Consider the following 27,187-nt stretch of genomic DNA (forward strand, 5'->3'; position numbering starts at 1 on the left):
AAATAGTCTTGTCAAGCTGTCTGGGATCCAAAGAGAATGTATCCATTTAAGAAAGATATATATAATATATATAGTCTAACTAGGTTCTTCTAACACTCTATATAACTTTTCTTTTTGATTAAACTGAGATATTTTGTTTGGAAAGACAAAGGCAGGAAACAATGCCTCAGACACTATAAATCACTGATTTATATCGGGCTGAGGGTCTGGACTCATTTTTCTTTCCCTTGAGGTACTAATTTTTTTTTTTTTTAATAGACCTTTTGTTTGGAAACCAAGACAGGGAAAACTCTTCTCATCTCCCTGCACAGAAGTTTCCTTGTGAAGCAATGTAAAAGCACGGGGTGTAGGATATCATCATTGCTACGTAATCGGAAAGAAAAATTTCACATTAGTGTTTTATATTTATTAAGCTAACTTGTACCATACACAATAAATTCATATTGTTTGTAGAGCAGGTTTGAATTTGAAAGCAATCCTCTGTTTTGTAATATAACTGATGATATTTTTTGTTCAAAAACACCTTACCAAAAGCAAAATTCCTCAAGTTCACACTTTGAAAAATCTAGGCTATGATGTGTATACACATTCCACTCATAAAATAGAAAAACCGAGCTATAAATAATTATTTTAACTAATCTAGATAATATGACTGTAATTGTTTTTGTTATCAATAAGATTAACATCCCTGGGTATGGAGAGCATAGATCCATCACTTGGTAAGCACTGAATGAATGAGAAAGGCCAATCTTGTTAAGGCATTTCAGCTCTTCCAATAACAATTTTCAAGGCTCTTGTATTTCAGTTGTAGAAGAAACACCATCTAAAACTTCTGTTTTCACAAACTGTTCTAGTGATACCATGTTTATGTAATCCTAAGAACATAACAATAAGCAGTAATTACTCTTAACAATGATCCTTTAATACTTCCAATTAACATAAGCAATAGAGTCCAGCCGTAAGGAAAAAAAAATCCTGTTTTATTATTCAAACTATTCTTTTTTTCCCCACTTAAATGATGTATAAATTTCTGCTGTCCCATATAGCTGAATAATTATTACATAAAGTGGTTAATTGAATATATTAATACCTGGAAACAGCATTTTAGAGAGAAGTAACTCCCTACTAGTAAAATGACCAATATTACAAGAATATTTGTTACAATTATTTTGCTCTGGCCACAGTTTACTACTTTGTTTCAAAGAACTCTACCAGCATTCCCATGTAGTCTCTTGAACAGCTGCTGTGGAAAAAATCAGAGGCTAACAAGCAAGCATGCGGGAAATAACATAAATGCTTCTCAAGTACAGATGACTCACCTTTGCATTATATTGATCTATTCATACTGTTTGCTTTTTCAGTAAAGAAGGATTTTAAAGACAAATTATGAGGTTGATATTAAAAATATTTTATGGGACAGTGAATTCCATAGCTCCTCTTTGTCTTTAGTAGTATTAAAACCATTAAACATACCCATCATTATCTGAGAACAGTCCTCCTAATTCAGGGGTTTTATGCTACATGATGTCAACAACAGTAAAGGAGAAAACCCTGACAGCATGAACTGTAATGTCACAGATATTTGGAGAAAAAAGAAAAAAAAACAGAAAAAAAAACGCAAAAAACAGGCTCAGACTCTTATTAGTATGACCATTTGATTATAGAAACATTTTGAGAAAAAATGGCTTCTGGTGGAATTGAAGACTCAGCAAGAAACCATTTCATGAATTAATAAGACCAGCCCATTTTAGATTTGAAAAAGGGCATCCTGAAGACTTTCTATGCTGAATAACATTTTCAGAGTTCAACCAAACAACACGTGGCTACTTCTCTCAAGTATGTCTGAAAGTGTCAGTCCCTCTCAGATGAGACTAATGCATGTAGTGCTGACAAACCCTTTGGAAATTATATCTTGCATATAGTATTATTAAGAAGTGCATCATGAATTTAAAGCAGAGGTTCCAACGTGGTGTTTGTGTTTTGTTCATAAGAATGTAAATGATGAATTGGCCTCATTATTTAGTCCTCAACACATAATAGCAGAAATAGTTTTTGTAGGTAGGCACTGTAATTCAGCTCAATTGTACCAGACCCACCGCCCCCCAAAATAGAAATGTTCACAAAACCATACGTTCACAAAACTATAGACTTTGAAGGTGTTAAGTATTATATAAAATGCCAATAATTATCATTATTTAGTGAAGCAATTACTCCTGCACCATCATAGCTTTGTATTGCTTGGTCTTTTTATAGTTTGTATGAAAAAGGATTAAATACCAATTTATTATAATATTACTTACAATATTCACTTACAGATTGTTTATATAGAAATAAAGATTGAATTTTCTAACCATAAAACATGTTTTTTTTACAGTGCTGATTATCCATATTGCTTAATGATCCCAATGGAAGCTAATTATTTCTTTGCGCTGAACAAGGCAATTCAAAACTTGTAGATTAAAAAAGAAGTCCTAAACAGTTTAAACTTAAAGTTAAAATATACATATATGTAAAATATTTGCAAAGTATTCAATGCAAATTATATAAATATTATTTCTAAGCAAATACGGATTTACACAAATGCACATGAAGAAAGAGCTTGAAATCTAATTACATTGTATTCATAGAACCCTCATGTTAGATTTTAAGACCAACAAAGCCTCATAATCTCATTAAACTTTATCTGACTCTTCTGTTAATACAAGTGTCATCATATTAATTAGTCATTATCATGGCTATAAGTACTGATCATCACGCTTGTGCTCAGGAAGTGTCATCATATTAATTAGTCATTATCACGGCTATAAGTACTGACTATCACGCTGTGCTTAGGAAGATTGCTGCTTCAATGTACAGATATAAACTATGGAAGACCCACTCATTTGACCAGAGCTTTAATTTCAATGATTTTGACTTCATTTATCTACAATATGCACATTCTGAACAGCACATGACCCTGTTGCTCTGTAGGACTCCTATCTCCTTTCCCCCACTCCCCAGAAAAGCATCATCCAAAAGTGTGGGAAGGTACTGCTCTAGGGCTGGCCTATGGAACGCCAGCTCTCCAAGCAGAGCAAATACGGACCAGGCAATTTGTCTGGGCAGCTTTAAATGATCTGAATGATATAGAGGAGCAACAGTCAAGTCTGACTTTTCAAGCCATTATCAATTCCAAACAGATTTTAGAGTACTGTATCTTTTTAATATAAATATATACTATATATATTATATATTATACATATAATTATATCAAATATACATTATATACACTCTAATATATATTATATAGCTATATATAATATATACTTATGTATAAATATTATATTAAATGCAACATGTTTTTAACACAAGAGACCTATACATTGCACTTTTCCACGTGTGTTCTTCAGAACTACTAAATTGGTACTCAAAACTGCATTTTTGATAAAAATTCATTATTTTACAGAAAACATGTTAATCATGCACATAAGTGAACAGTTCATTGTATAGAACAAGTCCTTTGGACTTATCTTACTTCTTCTAATAAGTATTACTCATACAGTACTAAATGAAAATGATTATATTTTATTGTTTTGCAAGCTCATTATAGAAGAATGAGGAAAATTAATCATATCTCCTTTTCTTTTGAGCTGTAACATAATATTGAAAAGTAAAACAACAGCAACAACAAATCTACTTAATGAAATCCAAATCCAAGTCCCGTATGACTTGGTAACTAGAACAACCTTCCTTACCATTCACTTGGAGAAAATGAGTTTGATAGAGCTTATCATAGCCATCAGCATAGCAGGTGTAATTTCCCATATGAGTTGTGGTAACTTTAGTAATGTACAAGGACCCATCATCTCCAAAATCCTACAGGGAAAGATTAAAAACAAGGTTATCATAATTACTTTAGTATCTGTAAAATAATTATACTCTGTATCTTCGTAACAAAGTTGTGATGCAAATATCAGTCACCACAGACATTAAACCAGAATAACTGACAATAATCTGAAATCCAGATATTATTTTTTGGAATGGCAGAGGTGTTTAATCTTGCCTAATATATTTTGTCTGCAAAAGAAAATATAACTTTTATTTTAACAATTTATTAAACCCAGAATCAGGAATAAGGTGTTTGCTCTTTTAGCTGTGATAGTTATTTGCAGGAGAAAGGCTATTTAGGATTGGATCTGATTAGAAATAAAAGTTAAACCTCACTGCAGTTTAACAAGGTAAATAACATTTTGTGAAAGTATGGTCATCCTTTGAAATAAACAGATACCCAGAAAAGAAAAATTGCTCATTTTTAAATTTCAAATTTATTCATGGTCAGCTTAGACCCACTTTTTCCTCCTTAACATAAACAGCCTCTTAAATATGCTTAAAAATCTTTAAATTACTTAAATATCCTGTCCTTGTGATTTACCACAGGATACAGGGCTATAACACACACATATTACAGTTGTACATAACACAGACATTCACACACAGAGGCTCACAAAGAGGCTCACACATAGAGCCCAAAGTATCCAGCAGGTCTCTGATTCATTAGGACGGTGATAATCACCAAGCTAGGACACCTACGTATCTCATTACAGTCAGTGATTCATTACAGAAGCACTACTTTTGTAAACTTGAATTTCTGCACCAGGGTGAATAGCCCCATTTCTGCTGCTTTTGCATCAGCTGAGTGATGGAACAGGGATAGCCATGGGATGCAAGTGACTAATTGAGAACTATCCAGGGGAAAATAATTTTCTGCTGCATAAAATCAATAGTGCTGACTACAGTATGAAGTGTCCTCCCACAATACAGGAAATGAGAGAGAGAGAGCATATTTCTGTTCCCCTCAGAAACTCAAATGATGTATGATCCCCCAGGGTATTCTAACTTGTATAGAGGGAGGCAAAGAAAAAACATTGAGAGAAAGGAACTCTGTCCTAATGAGCTTCTACATCCCTCATGATGCCACATCAAGACAGAGTTCATTCCTTTATCCATAGCAAAATGGGGAGTAACATTTTAATAGGGAAAGGCAAGCTGTTGAAAGGAAGTTCCTGTAAGATGCTCCAGTGGCAGGTTAAAAGTGTCTATGGGATGAAAAACTATCAGAGCATCTATTTTATTTAATGATGAGCAAGACTGCCGTCATAACCACTGGCAAGTAAATAAGAGTCTCGGAACAGCTGAGGTTGGAAGGGATGCATGCTCACAAGTTGCTCAGAACTGAGTCCACTCCACTTTTTCTCCAAGAATGGAGATTCCACAACCTCTCTGGCCATCCTGTTCCAGTCACCTTAGAGTAAAAAGCTTCTTATTCTGTTTAAATGGACGTTCCTGTATTTCAGTCTGTGCCCTTTGCATCCTGTCCTTTCACTAGATACCACTGAGAAGAGGCTGGCTCCATCTTCTTTACTCTTCCCATTTATACACATTGATAGGATGCCCCAGAAGCCTTCTGTTCTCCACGCTAAACAGCCCCAGGCCTCTCAGTCTCTCCTCATATTGCAGATGCTCTATATGAGAAAAGCAAGAAGCCTGTAGGACTGTAGGGTCTCCACTCCACTTCCCCAGACTTCAGGTCAGCAGACTGAAATCCAATATTTTTCTGCTACAGTGTACCTGTAGGCTCTGCCAACTAGATTAACCAGATTCCCTGACTCGTACCTTCTCCTCACCATGTTTATACCAGTCTTCCAAGGCCCCACCTGTTCTTCAGAAATTAATCCTAATGCTTTTGTATTTATTTAGCCAGTTCTAGAGTGAGCAACTTCAACACATTTAATTTATCAAAATATTATCTTCTCCTTTTGATACTTTTGTTAATTTTAAATGAAGGTAGAAGTGGAAAAACAATTCAACATGTTCGTCTTATCAGCTGTCTATTGACAGCTGTTTGTCAAGTAGGAGATCAACTTAATGTTTTCACAAAATACCTTTGCTTTGCTCATTGTAGTTCCTCCTACTATACCTCACAGGGTTTTGTTCTTCTGATGTTGTGCTTTTATATTTACAGAATTCTTATATGCACTTTAGTAAATTCGACTCAGTCTTCATTTTCTGTATTTTCAATCTGAGTTTCAGGGCTTTGAACACCAGGCTTTAATAAGTCATCTCCTCATAAACTTTTTAACTTTCTCTGTAAATTTTTGTTTTCTTTATGGAACTGAGTTCACCTGAATTCTTGCTTTTCCTCCTGAAATTCACAGAAGAAAAAAACCTATCAAAAGCTTTTAAGTACAGACAGCTATAGTCTTTTGCTCAGGAAGTCTGTAAACTGCATGCTAAAACAACTTGGGTAAATATCACTATATGCTGTCTTTTTCTTACATTCTTTCCTTTGAATACTATCACAGACAAAACACAGGGCTAGACCTCTGGTACAATATGACTATTCTTACATTCCTTTAAATCTCACCAACCACTTCCAAATTTATTGGAATCTATTTTCTCCAGTCCCACTGCATTACTTTCCAGTTTTTCTTCTTTCCTAGGAGTCACAAGCTCAAAGATTGTGTATTTATTTTTCACACAAGCTCCCTTGCCCTTTCACATCTTCAACCTTCTTATTGATCAAAATGAAATCCAGAAGAACTTCCTCTTAACCTTTCACATTTTTTCCCTAAATACTTATTCAGAAATAGATATCTCATTGCATTTCTTCCCCCAAAAGGTGTTTGGGCAACTAAATTTCACATTGTACAACTCCCTGTGCTTCAGATGATTCTGCTAGTTTCTCATGGGAGGAAAAAAAAAAACAAAATATCTGCCTAATAATTAATCCACCTGGTATGACTGAAAAAAGCTTGTCCTTCCCAAGCTAACTATACCTGTATTAACATTCCAGTTACACAGACAATATTTCTACAGAGCCTCCAATATGCCACTACCTAACACAGTTATCATTAGAAAAAAACAAAGAACCCCCTTTAATGTTCACTTTTTCACTTTGATGAATTATTTGAACCATTAAACCTGCATTTCCCCTCAAAAAAACTCCACCTGAATAACTCCAACAATCACCATCATTCACCATTTGTTACCTTTATCACTTTCTAGAAGTGTAGGAAGCAATAAAAGTTCAATTAACCTTTTTTCCCCTACTAGCTCAACAAATATTTTCAAAGTGTTGCTCTTCAAGTTCTTAGTGTAAGAATGAACCTTCAGAAGAGTCATACTGGAGGTACATGCATTTTCATCTAGCAAATAGCTAATATTATTGTTGTCTACCATTTTTAAGTAATCTATGCCAAAGGTATTTGCGAAAAAAACAGATCACAAAATGGAATGTATGAACATTTAGCTGCCACCATGCAAAGTGGTGGAAACCAGCTTAACCCATCTTCCTTATTACTTATGCTAAATTATTACATGTTGCTTTGAAGCACACTCACCTGTTTCAGGCCTTTGACTGATCTGCTCTAGGAAGATGATATTTTTAAGTACCACAGCTATTTTCTAAGTAAATGCAGGTCTGTGTTATGGCATCTCCCTCCTTTTACATACAAATCCTGGATAAAACAACTCTGTAGTCAATTTACACAGAAATATTTGCATTTCAATAGAATTACCCCCATGAGATTGTCATTTCATCACTCAATATGTTTGAGTTTTATGGGTGTTTTTTTACAACTACTAAATAAATGGCTTATTACTATATTGAGTTCAAGGCTTGTTTTTGTTTATTAAAACAAATGATCCAATAGAATGAAAATTGAATATTGTAAGCAGTGTTTGGAAGGCAATGGTGAAGCATAGACAAAGTTCTTTGAGTGTTGACTTTTACTTAGGCTTACTCACAAGCTAAGTCACTGAAAAAAACCCACATCTGTACAGACACATGTGAACATCACTGAATCAGAGCCTTCAAACATCAACAGCAGCAATTGCAGGGGAAAAAAAGTTACCTTTTGAAAACCTGTTTGACAACCCTAAAACATTGCTGCAAGTCCAATTTCTGCTGAATACATTCATTTAACAATAGACTAATTTGACTACTGTTCAAATAGAAATGCCACGGAACTTCTAAAATTAAATTGAGAAACTAATTATTTTTGTCATCCAGAAAAAAAAGATAGGATTGAACAACTATTTAGCAATGATTCCACTACAGCTCTCTATTCTGTTGACGGACTTGACATTTAAGAATCATGATATGTGTCATGAATAACAAGTAAAGGAATATGGAAAGATCATTTTTGGCTTTGACAATGGATCTTTGCTTAGTTGTCTTACAATACAGCAGAAACCTAAAGGTGATTTTTGTTTATAAATCTGTAATTATTTCCTTTGGTTTTATAACTTTCTTTCATATGCTAATTTGTTGCATATGAGAAAGTTTGTGATCATTTGCCTGCCCTTCTTCATTAATAGATCTACGATGACCGTTGCCAGCTTTCTCAACACAGAAGACTGTATAAGACTTTTTCAATTTGTGTACTACCATAGAGACTACAGTATCTTTTGCAACACCATGGTTGGTTCTTTGTCAGTATGCTGCTCTCTTAGAGATTTTTCTTGCATTTTCATTGGTATGTAGTAAAAAGGGCATTTTTATGCACCAGAGTGCATAAAACATATTATGCATAGGCACACACTCAAAGTTGCGATTTTTTTGTGACCTGTTTCATGTAGGTCAGATGAAATAGTAAATATAATGCCCTTAGGGTCTTAAAATTTTCAGTTTCTGAAGAACTTGAAAATACTAGTCAGAATTCTAACACTACACACTTTGGAGGAGAAAAAAGAATAAAAGAGAAACCAAGTAAAACAGAGAAAAAACAAGAATGAGGACATGAGGTGTAGATTAATACAAACAAAAATCCTCAAACAGAAAAATTGAGCTGAGTCCTTAATAAATGGAATTAGCAAACAATGAGAATTTTGACTTAATAGCTTTTTGACAACATGTGAAATCTGTTATTTCTTCTTTTCAGTCTTTGACAAACCTACAACAAAGAAAGAAATTGTAATGCTTGGTGTCTTTTTACTGATGGCCAGTAATGTAAACATTGTAATACACCTCAGTGATAATGGCAACACAGTTTGGGTGGGGATATTCCCCCTCCCCATTTTTAAAGAGAAATCTTGATTTTCTTCTAGGAAAAGGAAGAAAATCTCTCTCTCTGAACTGATCAGGGAAATAATTTGTCCCTAAGAATTAAAATTTTGCATTGGTCTGTTATGGGAGAGCTTTAGCAATAATTGCAGCCATCCAGGTATTTTCTAAACAACAGCTGTTTGGCTGTAAAACACAAGCAGTACATATACTCCGCCTTCTTTTTCCAACAACCCCCTCCACACTTTTGGCATTTGACTTGAGTTGACATATGAAAGTTTCAAGAATAATAAGCCATATTTCTGTTTGCATATCAAATATTTGTTTTTTAGGATCTCTAATTTACTTTCTTACATAGACACAGAAAGTAGATAATTTTTTGAGGGTTAACTAGAAGAATTAAAAAAATAATAATTATTGATGCATGCTTGGCTTGCCAGATAAATACTGCTTACACTTTTCATGTTAATGTCAATTTTACAGTTCATACTTTCCTAGTAATCAGTTTCTCTGTTCATGTTGGCAGAGCAATACAATTCTGTGGTTTGCTACTGCATGTCAGAAAGAAATTAAATTCTATAAAGAAATCTGAAAATAATTAAACATGGCACCAATCCAAGATTTTTTAAGCTTTTCCTTCTAGCTCAAGGGGGGGAAACAAAACCTAAGACTTCCTAAATGCTAATTTTGCCCACCTTCTCTTGATCTCATATTTTACAGCTGCAGTAACAGGAAATCACCAATCTAAGTGTAAATCAGCAGGTTGAAGAACCAGAATGATAGAAAATGGAAAATCAAGTCAAAGCTCAAAGAAGAAAGAACACAGTATAATACAGTATATAGTAGTATATTACATAGAGTGCAAAAAGTGGCAGGGCTTTAAAAGAAACTCTTATTCTGAAGGATGTAACAGCAAACACCAGTTACTGGCTTATTAGCTCAAGCTAATTTTAGTCAAAGGAAATTAATCTTCCTAAGCTTCCTTTATAGTCAGTTGAGAGAGCCAAAGGGAGCCAAAACTCTTACACAGGATAGTTCAGTGGAGCTATCTTTGCTCATTGCTTTTTTTTACTTCCTACCTCTCTGTTGACCATGGAAACAAACTTTCTAGCTACAATTAGCAATTGTGAATATTTGTCTCCTCCCTCTGTTTCTTGACACTCTGGAGACTGAAAAAAGAGTGAGTGATTTTTACAAAGGCTACCTTTCAGCACAGTCTCACCAGTATCAGCCTACTGCCAAAGGGGAAAAATGGGATCATCCAGTGAGCAACTCAGAACATCTAACTAAATCTCTGGTTCAGATTTTGAAGTCGTCAATATCCTTCCACCAGTTACTGAGGAAGCCTAGAGAATTAGCTATTTATATCCCAAACTGCCTTTGTGTACATCCTCCTATGCTTATCCACAAATGGTCAGCACAGAGATCACCCGTTATTATCTCTTCCTAAAAGAAGACTTTGTGATACGCAGGCAATGAGCACTAGTTGGATTCAACAAGATTTGTCAACATTCACCAAGTCTGAGAATGAGATTCACGTTTCTCTGACTATGAATGAATAGAACAACACCGTACCTACTTACATAAGCAGAGATATATGATTTTTTCTTTATTCTCTCGGATACAGTAAGGATTGCAGTTTCACTTAATGATGAAACAGTAACACCTAATATATGGCAACATCTGTTATTCTATAAAACACATGCAGCAGCTTTTTGCTTTTCAAACTATGTTGGTTGATTAAAAATTGTTTTTGCTGTTTTGAAAACTAATAATGTTAGTAGTTTCCTCATAACCTGAAGCGGGACCACAGAAAAATGCCGTAAAAACATCACTCCCGGATCACTGGTGGGAAGAAGATTACCTTCATTTTATATCTAGTCCCATAAAAAGAATCTGGATGCTATATATGGGAGATATGCACTAGATACAAGTGACAGCTTTGCCAAAGTACTAGAGCTCTTGAGGCTAGCCATAAAACATTATTAATTTTTTCACTTCCTGGAAAACTCTGTAAAATTATACTATGTTGTTATGAATCGGCAATCATGACTGTTAATTTATTTAGACACTCAAAATCTCCACCTGACTAGATATAGCACATTTTTAATGGAAATACCAGCATGTTCTGATACAGCTGTTTCTTTTTTATTGGTTTATGCTACACACTGAGATCTACAGAATGACTCAGATAGCATTTAATTCTTCTTTTTAACAAAACAAACTGTTATACAATCAGACTTAATTGGATAAAACTATTTGACATTCTCTTCGTATCTTTTAAATGTTAACTGATTTAATACAATAATCAGTGACAGTAATTTAGACTAATTACTCAGTTATTACAATTTATTACAATTCCCCCAAATTGCTATTGTTTTTTTTTTCTTAAATCAGTTTTAATTGAAGCTGTATTTGTTGTTACACTTTGACCTAGATCTGCAAAAAGAAACTAGTTTCTCGGGATACAAATTAATTCTTTTAGAACTCATTCCAAAGTGATATCTCAGTGTTAGGTGATCCCAAAACAGAAGTACTGATCCAAGTTACAGTTTAAGATGACTCAAAATAGGGTCGGATTTGTGGAATGAGGGCTATGTGGACACTACCTCTCCCATGTGGCAGTGCTCAGTGCAGTGCACAGACCTGTAACAGGATAGCGACAATTATACAACCATTGACAAATCCTCTCTACCCATGCTCTGAAATGTCTGAAACCACAGTCAAAAGTCAACACGGCAAGGTATCCCTCCCATCTCTACTTCCTTGCTTTAACAACATTTTTGTTGCCGGAAAAAAAGAGTACAAGGATGAGAGACTAGAAACCATTAAAATGTTAATGAAATGACTGTTAGGTAATTATTCTCCACACCTTGATGCTAGGTTTAGACAATACTAAAAACATATCTCAGAAATAATGTTTTAACATGCCAGAAGCATGTGTGTTAAAAACAACCAGTTCTACTGCTTCAGCTATTCCTTGCTGAGAATGAGCTCATTTTTTATTTCTTTGTCTTGAAGACCTGGTGAATGTCTCATACATTCAAATAGCAATAAACAGGAAACAGCTTTTCTTCAAACTTTTTAGAGATCTTAATTTTTTTTGTTACATTACTCATCAAGAAGAATCTGAATCCTTACCAAGAGATGGAAAGATGAGAGACAGAGAGGTCTCACCCCTCAAAATGTGAGGGAACCCTCTGGTCTAAATCAGGCAGACTGTTTAGTCACTAGACTATCTGATATTTTTCCCATTTTCAGCCTCTTCTACTTGTTTCTCTAATCCAGGTCATAGTTTCCTTTTATAGTGAAAGAGTAAATATGAGTAAGACTTTGGAAAAAACTCTCAGTTTTAACAAATCACCATTTCGGGGGGGGGAGGGGGTGTCACCGAATATTTTCTAACTTTTTCTGATACTAAAAACATCAGCTCTTCATAATGATACTTATGTATACTTAATATTTATTATATATAATAAGTTTGAATTAATTTTTAATTACTTAGCTTGCAAGCACTTTTGTTTTAAAAACAGATTTATAATGTTGCAGCTTTTTTTGTTCTTTATGTTGTAGAAAACACTGGTTTTCAGTTTGTTTCATGAATGCAAAGCCCTTTTCTTACGATGGCAATAATTCATAACTTTCAGATGATCATCGTTTAGGAATCAAAGTGGTAAAGCTCAATTTCTTTTTTATTATTATTTCACAGGAACAAATTTCTCAGTGTGTTTCCTTTGCAAACTCAAGAAAATGTACAAAGGATACAAAAATGACTCTTTAAGCTTTTATATTACTAAAATTTTCATTCAGCTCTACTTCCTAAAAATCCAGATATGAGGGAGACAGGCAGATGGGGTCTTCATGCTTTATGCATTCTGCAAAAGCTATGTGGGATAAATTTTGTTTTATTACAAACAAAACTATCCTGCATACATATGATAAACCAACTAAAGGGCAATAAAATACCTTGCCAAATATATATATAGCTTTCTTTCAAATATTTTGCAGACAAATATCTCTGAAAACTACTTAAAAAAGAATAGAGATTGGTAGGATTCTCCTACTATGACTCCAAACCTCTGACTAAAGTGCTAGCTGAAGAAGACATAGAGGGGAAAAAAGAAAAATTAAACCTAGTAGATCCAAAACTGACTTTGAAAATCAGAATGACACAGTCTAGGTTCTTCTTTAGGTACAAGGGAAAGATGTAAATTCTAACTTGAATTAGTTTTTTTAGCTGAACTCTTATTTTATACGTAGCAATAATACATGATCTTCAGAGAACAATACAGAGAAAGTAGGACCAGCCACACACATTTCTTGTATTATTAATACAATGCTGTTTGTATCAGCTCATTATGAAGTGTGTTATATAAAAGACTGGCTAAGAAAAATTTTGAATGGAATTCCTATATGAAAGATTTTAAAAAGGATATAGCTGAATACACACGAGAAAATGAGTGACATCTGTCCACTGGTGTCCTTTGCCCTTTGCTTATTTATAAAACCAAAATATTAAAAGCTCATACACTTATTCTAGCGGTTTCATTTGGCAAGGGTCTATCCCAGCTTGACGCGCTCTGCACTCATAAAATCTTTTATCTTACAGAGAGCCTTTGATCAAACATCAAATTCCAGTCATTCTGAACTAAGCACTTAGTATGAACTAGAATACAGCACACAAAGTATGAATTACACTAATTAAAAACTGAAAGCTGAGACAATTTACATTTAATATGAATCTTAGTCATCTGCAAACTTTACACATGAACACTGCCTTTGCTCAAACCACTAATACAATGTCACATGCTCATCAGTCAATCTTTTATCACAAGAAAGATTTACTATGCAAGATCAATTCTTTGATCAATTCTTTGATGAAAGTGAAAGAAAAGACCCTTCAGTGTCATTGGCAGCAACCTCAAAACTTTCCCCGTAACCACTGAAGCTACTTATTTAGGAACAATTCTTTTTTTCCTCTCTACATAGATAGATCATGAAGATGGCTTTGTGTTCATCTGTGGCCCTAGTTTCTGAACAAGTAAAGTGTAAGCAATTAAAAGATGGTAGATTCCGGGACAAAAAGACGAAAGTGTTTACTCTGTTTAATCTGGTCTGCCTTCAAGTCACAGAAATGATGATGGAATTCTCCATTTCCTAAAGGGATTATAAAGAGTGTTCATTAATACTTTCTGGCTTTTAGCAATGAAGTAAAAAATCTTGCTGATATTGAGCTACTTTGTTTCTTACTAAACACTCTGATCACTTGTTATATATGTAAAATTTGCCATATCCTGCTACTTGCAGAATTCTTAGCAAACTGTATATTGTTTTCAAGTAAAGTGCATAATTGAGGGTAAATGTATTTTCTATGTATTGTAACCATTTAAAAACCAAACACATGTACTTTCAGTACAGGATTGCACAATTGCACAGTTGAAAGAAAGACCGTAAACTCCCATTCAACAAAATACATGAATAAAACATTTACATTTAAATCAGAGCATTGCACTGAGTCAAACCCATGTTCTTGTGCTCTCTCTGAATTAAGACTAAAGGGTTCTCTCTTACGTGTGACTTCCACTGCCTCCATTTTATCACTACACCATTCATAATAACTGACCTACTTTTGCTGCAACAATAGCCAAGTCTTTGTTAACAGTCTTTAAGTTTTTATGACACCTTCCAAAATAATTTTTTCAGTACATCATTATTATTTGTTTTTGTCTTCTGCATTTAATTTTTGCTTAGTTATTTTCTTTCTTCCCCTCAAATTAATGCTTTCTGTAATGGACACAGTATCATTCAAAAATTCAATTAAGGTATAGTTCTTTTAGAACCACAAAGCTATTTACACTTTTTAAATCTTTGTCCTAAGTTTTCATATTAAATAATGGGACAGCACTATTCCTTGAAAAGTCTGTATGCTATTGTCAACATATGTAACTATTACTGAAATACCATTATTCCAATTTTTCTTATGTACAATTCAGTCTTACTTTGGAAAGCTGAAATGCACACAAGGTGCTTTTTTATTGCTGATCCCTACAGCAATACCCTTGGTTTCAAATATATTTTACTCTAAGTATAGCCCTATCATCAACAGTTGCTGACTGATCACATATTTCATGACAGAAGTAAGAACTCTAATTCAAAAGGGTAGGAGAAAAGAAGGTTTCTTTTCTCCCTTCCTTTTACTATAATTTAAAATGCTAATTTTTAAAACTCACAGCTTAAACTTCAAAGCCTTCATCATGAATTTCTAGTTTGAAGCAAAATCCACTGTATATCACATCAAAATGTGAAGGCAAAACAAGATTTCAGTAGTCTGTCATTAACTGTAGGTGACAATAACAGAAGCTTCACAAAATTCCAATCATTCGCAAAATTACTGCACAAAGCTTATAAAATCTGGCAGCCAAAAATGGTATGGCATTGATATTTTAATATGCCAGCATATTATCATATTGTATTTCTCATTAACATAACTAGGACCCAAAGACTTTTTCCTGGTTGGAGCACATACTCTAGAAAGAAAAATATAGTCTCATTCCAATTTGACAATTTTCCAATTGTCCAACAGGACAATCTGAAATTAAATGCAAGTTGGGGGGAGGAGTAAAAAAGGGCGAGAGAGAAAAAGGGAGTGGAAGAGAAGGCAAGCAAAGGAGAAAGGGGGTCAAGAGAGAGAGGTGGAGAGAGATGGGGGGAGAAGAAGGAAAGGGGGAGCAGGAAGAGAAAGAAATAATATTAATAAGGCCGCACAGTTACATGGATTATCTATCACAAAAATTATTAATTCCAAATAATGAGATAGTCTGGGTGTCACAAGATGGCCAATGAAAGAAAGGTTATAAAACATGCAACAGTGTTCTCTGCTCAATGCAAAGAAAAGGGCCATTAAAATGATTGCGTTATCCTGTGAAGAGTGGGACAGAAGCCTGAAAAGTTGATTCTCCATTAGGACTTGGCAGAATGTTTTGGAACGTAGAAAATAGAAAATGGAAGCTTTCACCTCCAGAGGTACTAAGTCCAGCTCAAGCGATTTACTGAAACAATATGTCAGTGCTTCACAGATGTTCCAGGGACCACGTAAAAAAGTCTGGCTGTATCAATCTTATTACCTGCAAAGAACTGCCAAAATAAAACTGTCCCGATAAGACAGAGCAGCAAACATGACAAAGGACAAGAGAAGCCAAGCTGAGAATAGCCAGAGGGAGACTCTAGAGATGACCATCCTTGAAATGTTTTCTTTAGCTCAGAGTTGAAGCATGATAGGGGATGACAGATAGAGAAAGAGCGTCATCATTTTGTTGAGCAATTGTTCCCAAAGTTGTTACTACCGTTCCAAGGTTTTCAGCTTCATGACATATAAATGTCATGATGTTTGCCATGACATAAATAATGACAAATGTAAAGAAATAAAATAAACCTGTAAAATAGACTACCTTTAAAATTTAGCATTTTGTCTGTATAGGAGTGAACTAGAAATAGAAACTTATGCAAAATCAAATAAAACTACAGGAATCATTGAAAATCCTGAGGGGTGAAGGCATTGCCATAATTCACTTTAAATTTAGGAAAACTTTTAGTTTATCTTATCTCCCCTCTTTAATAGACTTATGAAAAAGTTTATCCTGTCAGTAAAGCACTTTGGCCATGGAGACAAAGGTTACTCGTATCCAAATGGAACTAGTTCTGAATGCAAGCTTTCAAAAAAAGGAGCTCTAGATTCAGATGGCTATATAAAAATGGTGTAAAAATGACAAGGAAGGGAAGAATACACAGGAAGGTGATAACATTTCCATTTAGGACTGAACTTTAGTACAGTCTCTTTCCTCATCCAAAGTAGATCATCAATAAAATTTAGAACTGAATGGATATATGGTAGTAGCAACGTGTGTACATAGATCAGTGAGCAGTTTAATTTAGAGAAATGTTAAATGACACCACTTGAAAAGTGTGGCAGGCAGACATATCATCTTCTGTTGTAATCCAGTTAGAGCTCACAAATTAAGTAGACTTGATCTGGATAAGTAATTTGCTTCATGTCACTTCTGCAAGCAGTGGTACTGGTGATTTTATAGGTGGGTGGCAATTTTCTTTTTGAGTCAGTACTGAATCAATGCCTTGGCACAGTGCTGAAACACTTCTGGTCTTAGCCACTTACAGTCAGATAGGATTGCATGGGATTTTATTGTTGCTGTTGTTATTGTTGCTGCTGCTGTTGTTGTAGTTCTTTTTTTTTTTTTTTTTTTTTAATATTACAGTGCCAGGCCAGCCAAATCCCAAATATGGAATGTCTATCTTCATTCTCCTGGGATGCTGGAACAGGGGGAAGGGCAGGACACACAGCTTTCCTGCTAGCTGTAGGCTAGTCCAGGTTGCTCTCTAGCTTTTGAGGGTTTTTTTTCCCCCAAAAATAACAACCTGAAAATGTTAGTATTCTTTTTGCATCCTATACAGCTCTTTCCATACAATTCTTATCAAATCTGTGGACAGCATCAAGTCTGTTAGGATGGCAAATGTACTGCAAAATGACCTGGACAATTTGGATAAATAAATACGTAGATAGAAAAGCATTCAGAAATGATGAAAGTTTTTCATCTAGCTGAGGGAATATAAACTACACAAACAAATAAGGAGAGTATGACTATATCTGTACATAAATACCAAACTGCAATTTTTTCATGCTTTGATCAGAAAATAATAGCACAAGTTGAATTTGCTAGCACCACTCAGCAAGACAGAGTGTAGACGTAACATGCACATATACACACACACATGCATATATACATATATTTTATATATATGTTTATATAAATAAAAGAGCAGAGAAAACATACAGACTTTGAACTGAATAAAAAGGCTGAGGAAGAAAGATACTATGACAATGACAAAGAGGCATACACCAGTTCTAAAATGACCTTCTCACAGAATAGGTCAACTGGCTTTCTGTTAGAGTAAAATGCAAGGAAGGTGGGCAGGAATGCAAAGCAAGGTAGGTGCGATAGAAGTTCTGGTGTCTCTGAGAAAAGGAGTAAAGAATATTGTTGAATATGCCTTCTTTGCTTCAGTCTTTACTGCTCAGGCCAGCCCTCAGGAACTCCAGATCCTGGAGGCAAGAGAGAAAGTCTGGAGAGAGGAAGACTTTCCCTTGGTGGAGGAGGAGTGGGTTAGAGATCATTAAAGCAAACTTGACACCCACAAATCCATGGGCCCTGATGGGATGCACCCACGAGTGCTGAGGGAGCTGGCGGATGTCATTGCTAAGCCACTCTCCATCATCTTTGAAAGGTCATGGAGAACAGGAGAGGTGCCTGAGGACTGGAAGAAAGCCAATGTCACCCCAGTCTTTAAAAAGGGCAAGAAGGAGGACCCAGGGAACTACAGGCCAGTCAGCCTCACCTCCATCCCTGCAAAGGTGATGGAGCAGCTCATCCTGGAGGCCATCTCCAAGCATGTGGAGGAAAAGAAGGTGATCAGGAGTAGTCAGCATGGCTTCACCAAGGGGAAATCATGCCTAACCAATCTGATAGCCTTCTATGATGGAATGACTGCCTGGGTAGATGAGGGGAGAGCAGTGGATGTTGTCTACCTAGACTTCAGCAAGGCTTTTGACACTGTCTCCCATAGCATCCTCATAGACAAGCTCAGGAAGTGTGGGTTAGATGAGTGGACAGTGAGGTGGATTGAGAACTGGCTGAATGGCAGAGCTCAGAGGGTTGTGATCAGCGGCACAGAGTCTAGTTGGAGGCCTGCAGCTAGCGGTGTCCCCCAGGGGTCAGTACTGGGTCCAGTCTTGTTCAACCATCAGTGACCTGGATGAAGGGATGGAGTGCACCCTCAGCAAGTTTGCCGACAATACAAAACTGGGAGGAGTGGCTGATACGCCAGAGGGCTGTGCTGCCATTCAGAGAGACCTGGACAGGCTGGAGAGGTGGGCGGAGAGGAACCTCATGAAGTTCAACAACGGCAAGTGCAGGGTCCTGCACCTGGGGAGGAATAACCCCATGCACCAGTACAGGTTGGGGGTTGACCTGCTGGAAAGCAGCTCTGCGGAGAAGGACCTGGCAGTGCTGGTGGACACCAAGTTAAGCATGAGTCAGCAATGTGCCCTTGTGGCCAAGAAGGCCAATGGTATCCTGGGCTGCATCAGGAAGAGTGTTGCCAGCAGGTCGAGGGAGGTGATTCTCCCCCTCTACTCAGCCCTGGGGAGGCCCCATCTGGAGTACTGCGTCCAGTTCTGGGCTCCCCAGTACAAGAGGGATGTGGCACTACTGGAGCAAGTCCAGCGAAGGGCCACAAAGATGATTAGGGGACTGGAGCATCTCTCTTATGAGGAAAGGCTGAGAGAGCTGGGCCTGTTTAGCCTGGAGAAGAGAAGGCTGAGAGGAGATCTTATCAACGTGTACAAGTATCTGAAGGGAGGGTGTCGAGAGGATGGGACCAGACTCTTTTCAGTGGTGCCCAGCTACAGGACGCGAGGCAATGGGCACAAACTGAAACACAGACAGTTCCATCTGAACATGAGGAAAAACTTTTTCACTGTGAGGGTGACAGAGCACTGGAACAGGTTGCCCAGAGAGGTTGTGGAGTCTCCTTCTCTGGAGATATTCAAAATGCGCCTGGATGCAATCCTGTGCAACGTGCTCTAGGTGACCCTGCTTGAGCAGGGGGGTTGGACTAGATGATCTCCAGAGGTCCCTTCCAACCTCAGCGATTCTGTGATTGTTGTAATAGGAGGGTAATAAACAATGTTTGAATGAATAATGTGGTAGAAACTCAAGACCGATTTAAAAGACTGCTTGCTGAATACAAGACGTTAACATAAATTAAATCTCTAAAGCCTTCTTTCCTTAAAATATCTCCATGTTTCTACGGAATCGGTTAATTAGTATTGACCATAGACAACCCAAAAATAGAACCGGGGCAGACATAACTCCACTGAAAAATGCCAAAAATAATGATGTGAATCAAGAAATATGTTATTTTTTGTGAGCTTAGCTTTAGAAATTTGTACATAGGCAGAAAATTTCTTTTGTACTTTTTTCAGTTTTAATTTGACCAAAATGTGAGACTAATGGGAAAACTGTAACTTCAGTCTATGTCTAATGCAATTCTTTAGCCTTAAACATGACAAATACACTTGTGAAACATCATGAGTGTATTATGCTTAGGGATACATTATGCTGAAAACGTTACCATGATAGAGCCAATTTTTCCAAAAATCTTTCTGCTGCTGCCATAATATTTGGATAATGTTCATAATGTTTATGTGATTAAAAAATCCTACAAGAAAGTTCTGTACTGCGAGAGCTATATCATGAGCAGAATTGGAATATATGGGTTTCTGCCCCAGCTTTCATATCTTTCTTTTGTGGCTTGAATGTTCTCCCATCAAGAAAATGTTTGCTGCATTCTCAAAAGAACTTCTAAGCCAAGACTTTCAGAGGTGGCTATTCATTTTGGATATTTTGCTTTCTAAGCACGCAAACTGAAACATCTAAATGGGCTTGACTTTAAAGTATGTTGCAAATTATGTCAAGCAGAGCTTCAGGAGATGAATTTGCACTGTATTTCTTTCACCATGTTTCTTTTTCAGGGGACTAGATCCTTCCATTGCAATGAAATTCTCTACTAGTCTCCTTCTTTCCCTTTTTCAGGCTGCAAAGCTCCTTGCAGACTCTGCCACAGTATCACTAACGCTTTCCCTGTGGTAGGCACATCAATTAAATGCAACTGATACAGAAAATTAAACTTGTCATGTGGTAAGTCATATGATTTTTGCACCACTGTGGCTGGCATCACAAAACTGCTTTAGACACAAAACTAATCAGGCCCTTTACCTCTGATGTTTAGCACTACATGTAATACACACTTCTGCATTATAAAACTTAGTGTTTATATGGAGCTTTTGCTTCAGTGACACAATAGGCAAGCCTAGGTCTATTCAAGAAAGAAAGCAGCATGCTAAAAGATTAACAACTGTGGGAATTAATACCGTATACATCATAAGCTAAATATGGAATAAAAGTTGCAAAAACAACAGCCTGCTTCTTGTCTTAGAAGCAGACAGTACTACATGTGGTAGCTCTTACTGTAAGAACATCAGCTTAAAATACCAAAAAAGGTGTAGCTGATGTATTCTGGAGTGCCCCCCTCTTCCCTTTTTCTTAAGCTGCAGCAAAAATGAAACTAGACACAATCAGCAACATTGTACAGGAAGGTATGGCCACAAAGAAAATGTATAACTGTTTTGAGCATGTCTGGTGATCATGTATTTCAGTTCACACAGAAAACCCTCTTAAACAATTAAAAGAACAGAACGCTCATTTTAGCTACTTTCTGATGATGTGTTAAATGTGTTGCATTAAGAAATTGGTTTGGAAGAACCAATTACTTAAAAAAAATGCACAGTGCCTCTTCTAATTTTTTGAGCATGATTACTAATATATTTAAGGAATATTTAAAATAGTCAGCATGAATGTGAAAAAAGTTTCTATCTGCAAACATAAAAAATGCATAGTGCTATCTTCCAGGTAGTTTATCATGACTTGCCTGAGGTTATTTTCAAGGATTCCTTCAGGGCAAGGGGGAATGGTTGTACATGTTATATTGTAACCTTTCAGTGTCACAAAGCTTTTCATTTTTAACTTCTGAACAAAAAATGGGAAAAGTTTAACCAACTCAGCTTTTTCAGATATGATTATAAGTAACAACACTTGAATGTGCAAGACGAGCTCTAGGGGCAGGCAGGCATAACAGGAGCCGCTGCTCTGCAAGATGGAATTCCTCTGCTCTGGCTCTATCCCTAACAGAAAAAAGACCAGACCATGATCTCAGTTAAAGTGTCGAAAGCACAGCAGTAGATTGCTGCCCACTTAGTATGATTCTGTTCCCCTCTGAAACCAACGCTTGCATTTCTAATGAAGATAAAATCAAACAGTCTGGTCTAGCACAATGCTGTCACAGGAGAAAAGAAAGCCCATGCATGTCTTAAAGATTCTTCAAAAACAGGGACTCTTCAGCTGGCTCAAAATTAAAATGGTCAATATCTCCACCATAAAAAGACATGCATAATTGGTCTTATAAAATTCTGCAGGTGTTGTATCTCTGATGAGGTTAGAGCTATGAAATTTGCATGTCAGGATTAAACAGGATTCAAGATTTGCGAATGAAGCTTCATTGCAATCTTTTCCTCTTACTTCATTATCCCCAAAACACTGCAGATCACCAACGGTACCTCATTTAAAGGTCTGTGCTTTACAGTATGATGAAAACATGATGTGCAATCAAACCTGGCATTCATATGCCATTACTGAAACAAAAAATATATATATAAAAATAATCTTAATATTTAAAATACTCAAAGCAAATGACACGTGCCAAAATCTTACAAGTCTTACACATACTCAGTGTATCCATTTCATGTGATTCATCCCACTACTAAAGAATTAATAAAGACTTAAAATCAGATTCCAAAAAAGGGAGGAGAAAAAATGAAGGATGGAAGAGAACTCCTGAATGAAGTGATTACATTGGTCAAAACTGAAGTATTTTATCATAGGTATAAATAAATAAATAATTGAATAAGAGTAAATAAAAGCATTAGAAGTTTGATGAAGCTGATCAGCATCTTTGACAACAACTATTTTCATTTAACTTTCAAAATCAAATAGAGTAAAATAAATTTGGTATCTGACCCATTAAATAACAGAGAAAGGATAATAATGCATCTCACTTGAAAGAAAGAATTCATAATAGATAAAAGACAATTCAATACAGAAAAAAATAGATGGACTGACTTTGATGAGTCATTGTTAATCAAATACAACTACTTAAAAAAATCACTAAAAAGGTATGAGGGATGTAACAGATGTGCGTTTGAGTGGTGTCATAAAAATAATGTATGAAGAAAACCTACAACTAGGCTGTTAAAGTGAAATTCATGTATCCTGGTGGTAGCACATGCAGAAGACTGTTGTAACACATATAAAATGTAGCACTGCACTTTCTACATTGCTATTTGACTACTATTTGCTAAAAAAAAGTTTAAAATAAACTGGTCAGGAACCAGACTATGTATTGAACAAGGTTGTTAGCTTTTCAGCACAGTACCAGGACTGACGGCATCAGTTCGATTTGTTCATTGCTGGACTCTGAGTTAGTGTCCTCTAAACAGGTAGAGGTTAGCAGAATCGTCTCTGAGGGCTGAAGGGGTGCGGGAGGCACAGCAACCAGTCTGCAAGATCAGAGGGGGAATGGCAAAGCTTCAGAGGTGATGAAACGCTCCTGGGGAGTGAAGGGGACCGTGCAGACGTTGCTGCAATTTAAAAGTCACCAACCCTGGCTTCACTCAGTAAGGATTCTCTCCATTCGGACTGTAGAAAGAGGAAACCTTTTTATATGACTTTTTTATTTCTGTTGTTTTACTTATTAATTTTCACTTTGTTTAAAAATTAAAGTCATCTAATTTATAGCTGAATAGAATTTTTGAGATTTTTGAAGAGCTGTTTTTGGTGAGCTCACTATCAGAAAAAAAGATTGAGGCAGATTGCCCTGACACTTCATGAGGTTCTCCTGAGAGTTTTCTTAAGAAAAATGGGATAAAAAAGGATGGGAAGCTGGAAGGAAAAGAAAAAGAGGGCAGATGTCAGAAATCCTTTATAGGATTTAAACAAGCTGAAAAGGTTTCTGTCATCAGTCGTTTAGCAGAACTCTCAAGAATGGAAGTGAGCACGTTTCTTTAGAGGACGTTAACTTTTAATGGCATCTCCATTTAGCTTTGGGGGAGAAAAAGTCAAATAAGAGCATATAGACTATTGAACATGGCATCAAAAAAATGAAATTTGCCTCACAGATAGGTTATGTTTCAGCCACCTGATATTCAGGATCTGTATGCTTTTCCAAAAGTCTATATAGATAATCACTCCATACATCAGAGTGATTAAAAAAAAAAAGGTGAGGAGGAGGGGAAAGCTCTTTCTTATTGCTACCAGAACACCACTGAAGGCTGTTCAGCCAGCAATGTGACACTGGCTGTTTGCTATATTTAGTGGGGATTGAGAAACAGCCCTTGATGTTGCTAGTAATAAGAGGAGAAAGAGGTTGATATGCACATATTTGAACAGTCCCTGAACAAGGATTAGTAGAAGAAAAATAATATAGAAATGAAGTAATTTTAATGATATGAACAAATGTGAGGGGTTTTTTGAGAGAAAGATAATATGTATGTAACTTTAAAAACACCAAATTTACCTGTCAAATATAAATATTATATGCTTCCCATAAAGGTAGCTTAAAGAAAGATATCATTAGTTTTCATTAAAAACTGGAAGTTAAACTAAACCCCTTTAAACAGTTACCAATTTAAGTGTGTTAGTAAATGTTACACTTTACAAGCGTGCAAGCCATCTAAGCAGATCTTGTATAAATGCAAGAACAAATGGCAGACACCTTGTAATAAAAGTGCTATTGCCGACAGGTATAGGGAAACATCTGAAGGCAAAAGCTGAAAGAAAAGGTCAGAAAAAAACAAAGTAAAATAAGATATAAAAACAATTACAAAGAGAATCAACTAACATGAGAAAATAATGTAATATGCATTGCATTTGGAAAAAAAACCCTACTTTAATTTTCCACAAGTGAGAATTATTGCCTATAATGAGTAATAGGTTAGATAAAATAGTTAGAGTTAAGAGTTAAGGGAAATACAAATCAGAATTTTAAGATGCAGGATAACAGCAGGAAGTCTTTCCAGATGCGTACTATAATACCAGTAAAATGTCCTATGATATCAATTCTGTAATGAGTCATAGCACAAATATATTACAATTACAATTAAGTAAAATCTGCACAAGCACACTTAACTTTTCATGGCCTCAGTCATACATAATTCCCATTAGTTAAAGTAAGAGAAAGATCAGTAGCAAAATTTATTACTTACACAAATAGTAATCATATGTATTATAAGGAAAGCTAAGGAGTACTAAGGACTCTTAAAATTTTCAACTGGATATAATCAATAAGATTATTAATAAATTAGGTTATCTGAATACACATTTGATAGCATTCTGTAAGTTCTTTTATCATATTTAAAGCCCTGCTTAAATAAAAATTTTATTATCGTCCCTTGATAGACAAATGGTACTTCTACTTTTAAAAATGTCTGATTGTATAATACCATTCTTTATGTAAGACTGGTTTTTAGCCACTCCCATGATTGACAGCCTTAAACATATGTCCTGAGTATTTTCAGCATAAAAATTTCAAAATAAAAGTTCAACAGCCACAATTTGAGTTTCAACTTAGACTTGCTTGTTTCTTTCTTGTGGCATTCTTCCATTTGGCAAAACACTAGGACATGATACTGATTTGAGTTTGTCCCTCCCTGAAGCCAATGCCTTGACTCATATTGAAAACTCTATAGATCAAAAACTTCATTTCTGCACCATAAGTGTGAGCACTTGCTATGATTTACAAAATCTCTTTACATTGTCACTACTGCTTAGGCTGAAATCAGCTCCTATGTATGTACCAGCTTCCAGGTAAGAAGCTCTCTTATGCATTTTGCTGGCAAGAAGTATTTATCTATCCTTCCAGGTCAGAGTTTTAATTTTTTTTCCCCCAGAAAGCATACTACTATTTACACAAGATTATTAGTGCTGAGATGCACATATGTGGTTCCCATTTAACTGAGTAAATTAATAATTCCCAGAGTTAGGCAAACATCACTGCATTTCACAAGATAGTTAAAGTAAAGCACAAAATACATTGCCTCTGGGGACATCTGAAATTATACAAGGGCTTAGGGCTTTTGATTGTTTAAAACTGCCTGAGTAAGTACGTCACATTCCTTGACAGGTAAAATGTGACAAACTGGAGCACACAGTGTTCTCTCTGCATTTTTTCCTTCGAAGTTAGTATTTATTTAAGAACTAAATTCATTTTCTATAGTGAAACATAAAACAAGTAATTTTTTGTCCTATTATATTTCTTTTCCCCAAGGTTTCATATTTATTATGTTATCTGAATGGATACTAAATTATGATTACATAGCAACCTCTAAGTAAATTGGAAACTGTAAGAACTATATAAAGAATATCTGATAAACAAAGCTCAAAAAGGTATGGAATGACCAAAGAAATAGGAAAAAACTCTAAACAAAGACCTAGAAATAAATACAAGGGGATAAAACCAGTGCAAATAGTGGAACACCTAAAATTAATATTGAAGAAAAGAGACTCTGGGGCCCAATTTAATTCAATGCCAATCTCTTTTGTTTCCAGACTCCCTCAGCTCTTTCTTCCACTGTTTGTAGTTTATCTACAAAGACGTAGTAGGTGAATACCATCTATATATATTTGAGTACTATATATTTTAGTGCTTCACCCCATGAATATTGGATTTGTCATCCCTTCTCTGTATTTGAATCATAACTAAACTGTTAGTATTAAAGGACTAAGCTATAACATAAACTTTGGATTAAAAACATTTCCAAGCATTGTTTTGTTTCATTATGCTTTTCTTAAGTCAACAAATAGATGGTGAACATATTTGTCTTCAAAACTGTGTTCCCATCACTGGGAGTTTTTACTCCCTGTACCGTTCTTGCCGTACCCATACACACAACGCACACACAGAGCGATCACCCCTTCATAGAGAAAATTGTTCAGTAATTCCTCTGTGTGCGGGATATGTATACATATCTTTCCAGAGATGAGCATTCCCTAGGTCTCTGTTTGCTTCCACATCATCTTCTGGCCTTCCTGAAAACTCACTCAAAAACAGTCTGCAGACTGGAATTTTCACTTTGCTTTGTCTGTGCATTTGCTTTTTATGTTTGTGGTTTGGTGATGCAGTTGACTGTCACACTGTCTTCCTTTCCTAGTAAAAGTTCACAAATCTGGCCAATTCCAACAATTTAGTTTTTTTCCCTTAACTTTGGATCTCTGATCGCCATTGCAGACTGACCTCAAATTAGGTATACTATGAGTCTTCCACAATTGCATACTTGATTGTCTTCCAGCTTTTATAAATACTTCAGAAGTTTCTCCAGTTTTTGAATTTTCATACTCAAAATTGACCTTTCAAAACACTTGCTCTTTTCATCTCTGCAAATATAGCCTACTGAATCTTTCA

General features: G+C 35.7%; 1 protein-coding gene across 1 annotated transcript in view; it reads right to left on the reverse strand.

Moving 5' to 3' along the window:
* Positions 1-27,187, reverse strand: part of FSTL5 (follistatin like 5) — a 330,597-nt gene that overhangs the window by 70,579 nt on the left and 232,831 nt on the right. The window contains exon 8 of the mRNA XM_013951578.2: positions 3,735-3,855. Within this exon, the coding sequence (XP_013807032.1) occupies positions 3,735-3,855 (121 nt within the window). The remainder of the gene's footprint in view (positions 1-3,734; positions 3,856-27,187) is intronic.

Source organism: Apteryx mantelli, chromosome 5 (genome assembly GCF_036417845.1).
Source record: "Apteryx mantelli isolate bAptMan1 chromosome 5, bAptMan1.hap1, whole genome shotgun sequence".
NCBI classification, from domain to species: domain Eukaryota; kingdom Metazoa; phylum Chordata; class Aves; order Apterygiformes; family Apterygidae; genus Apteryx; species Apteryx mantelli.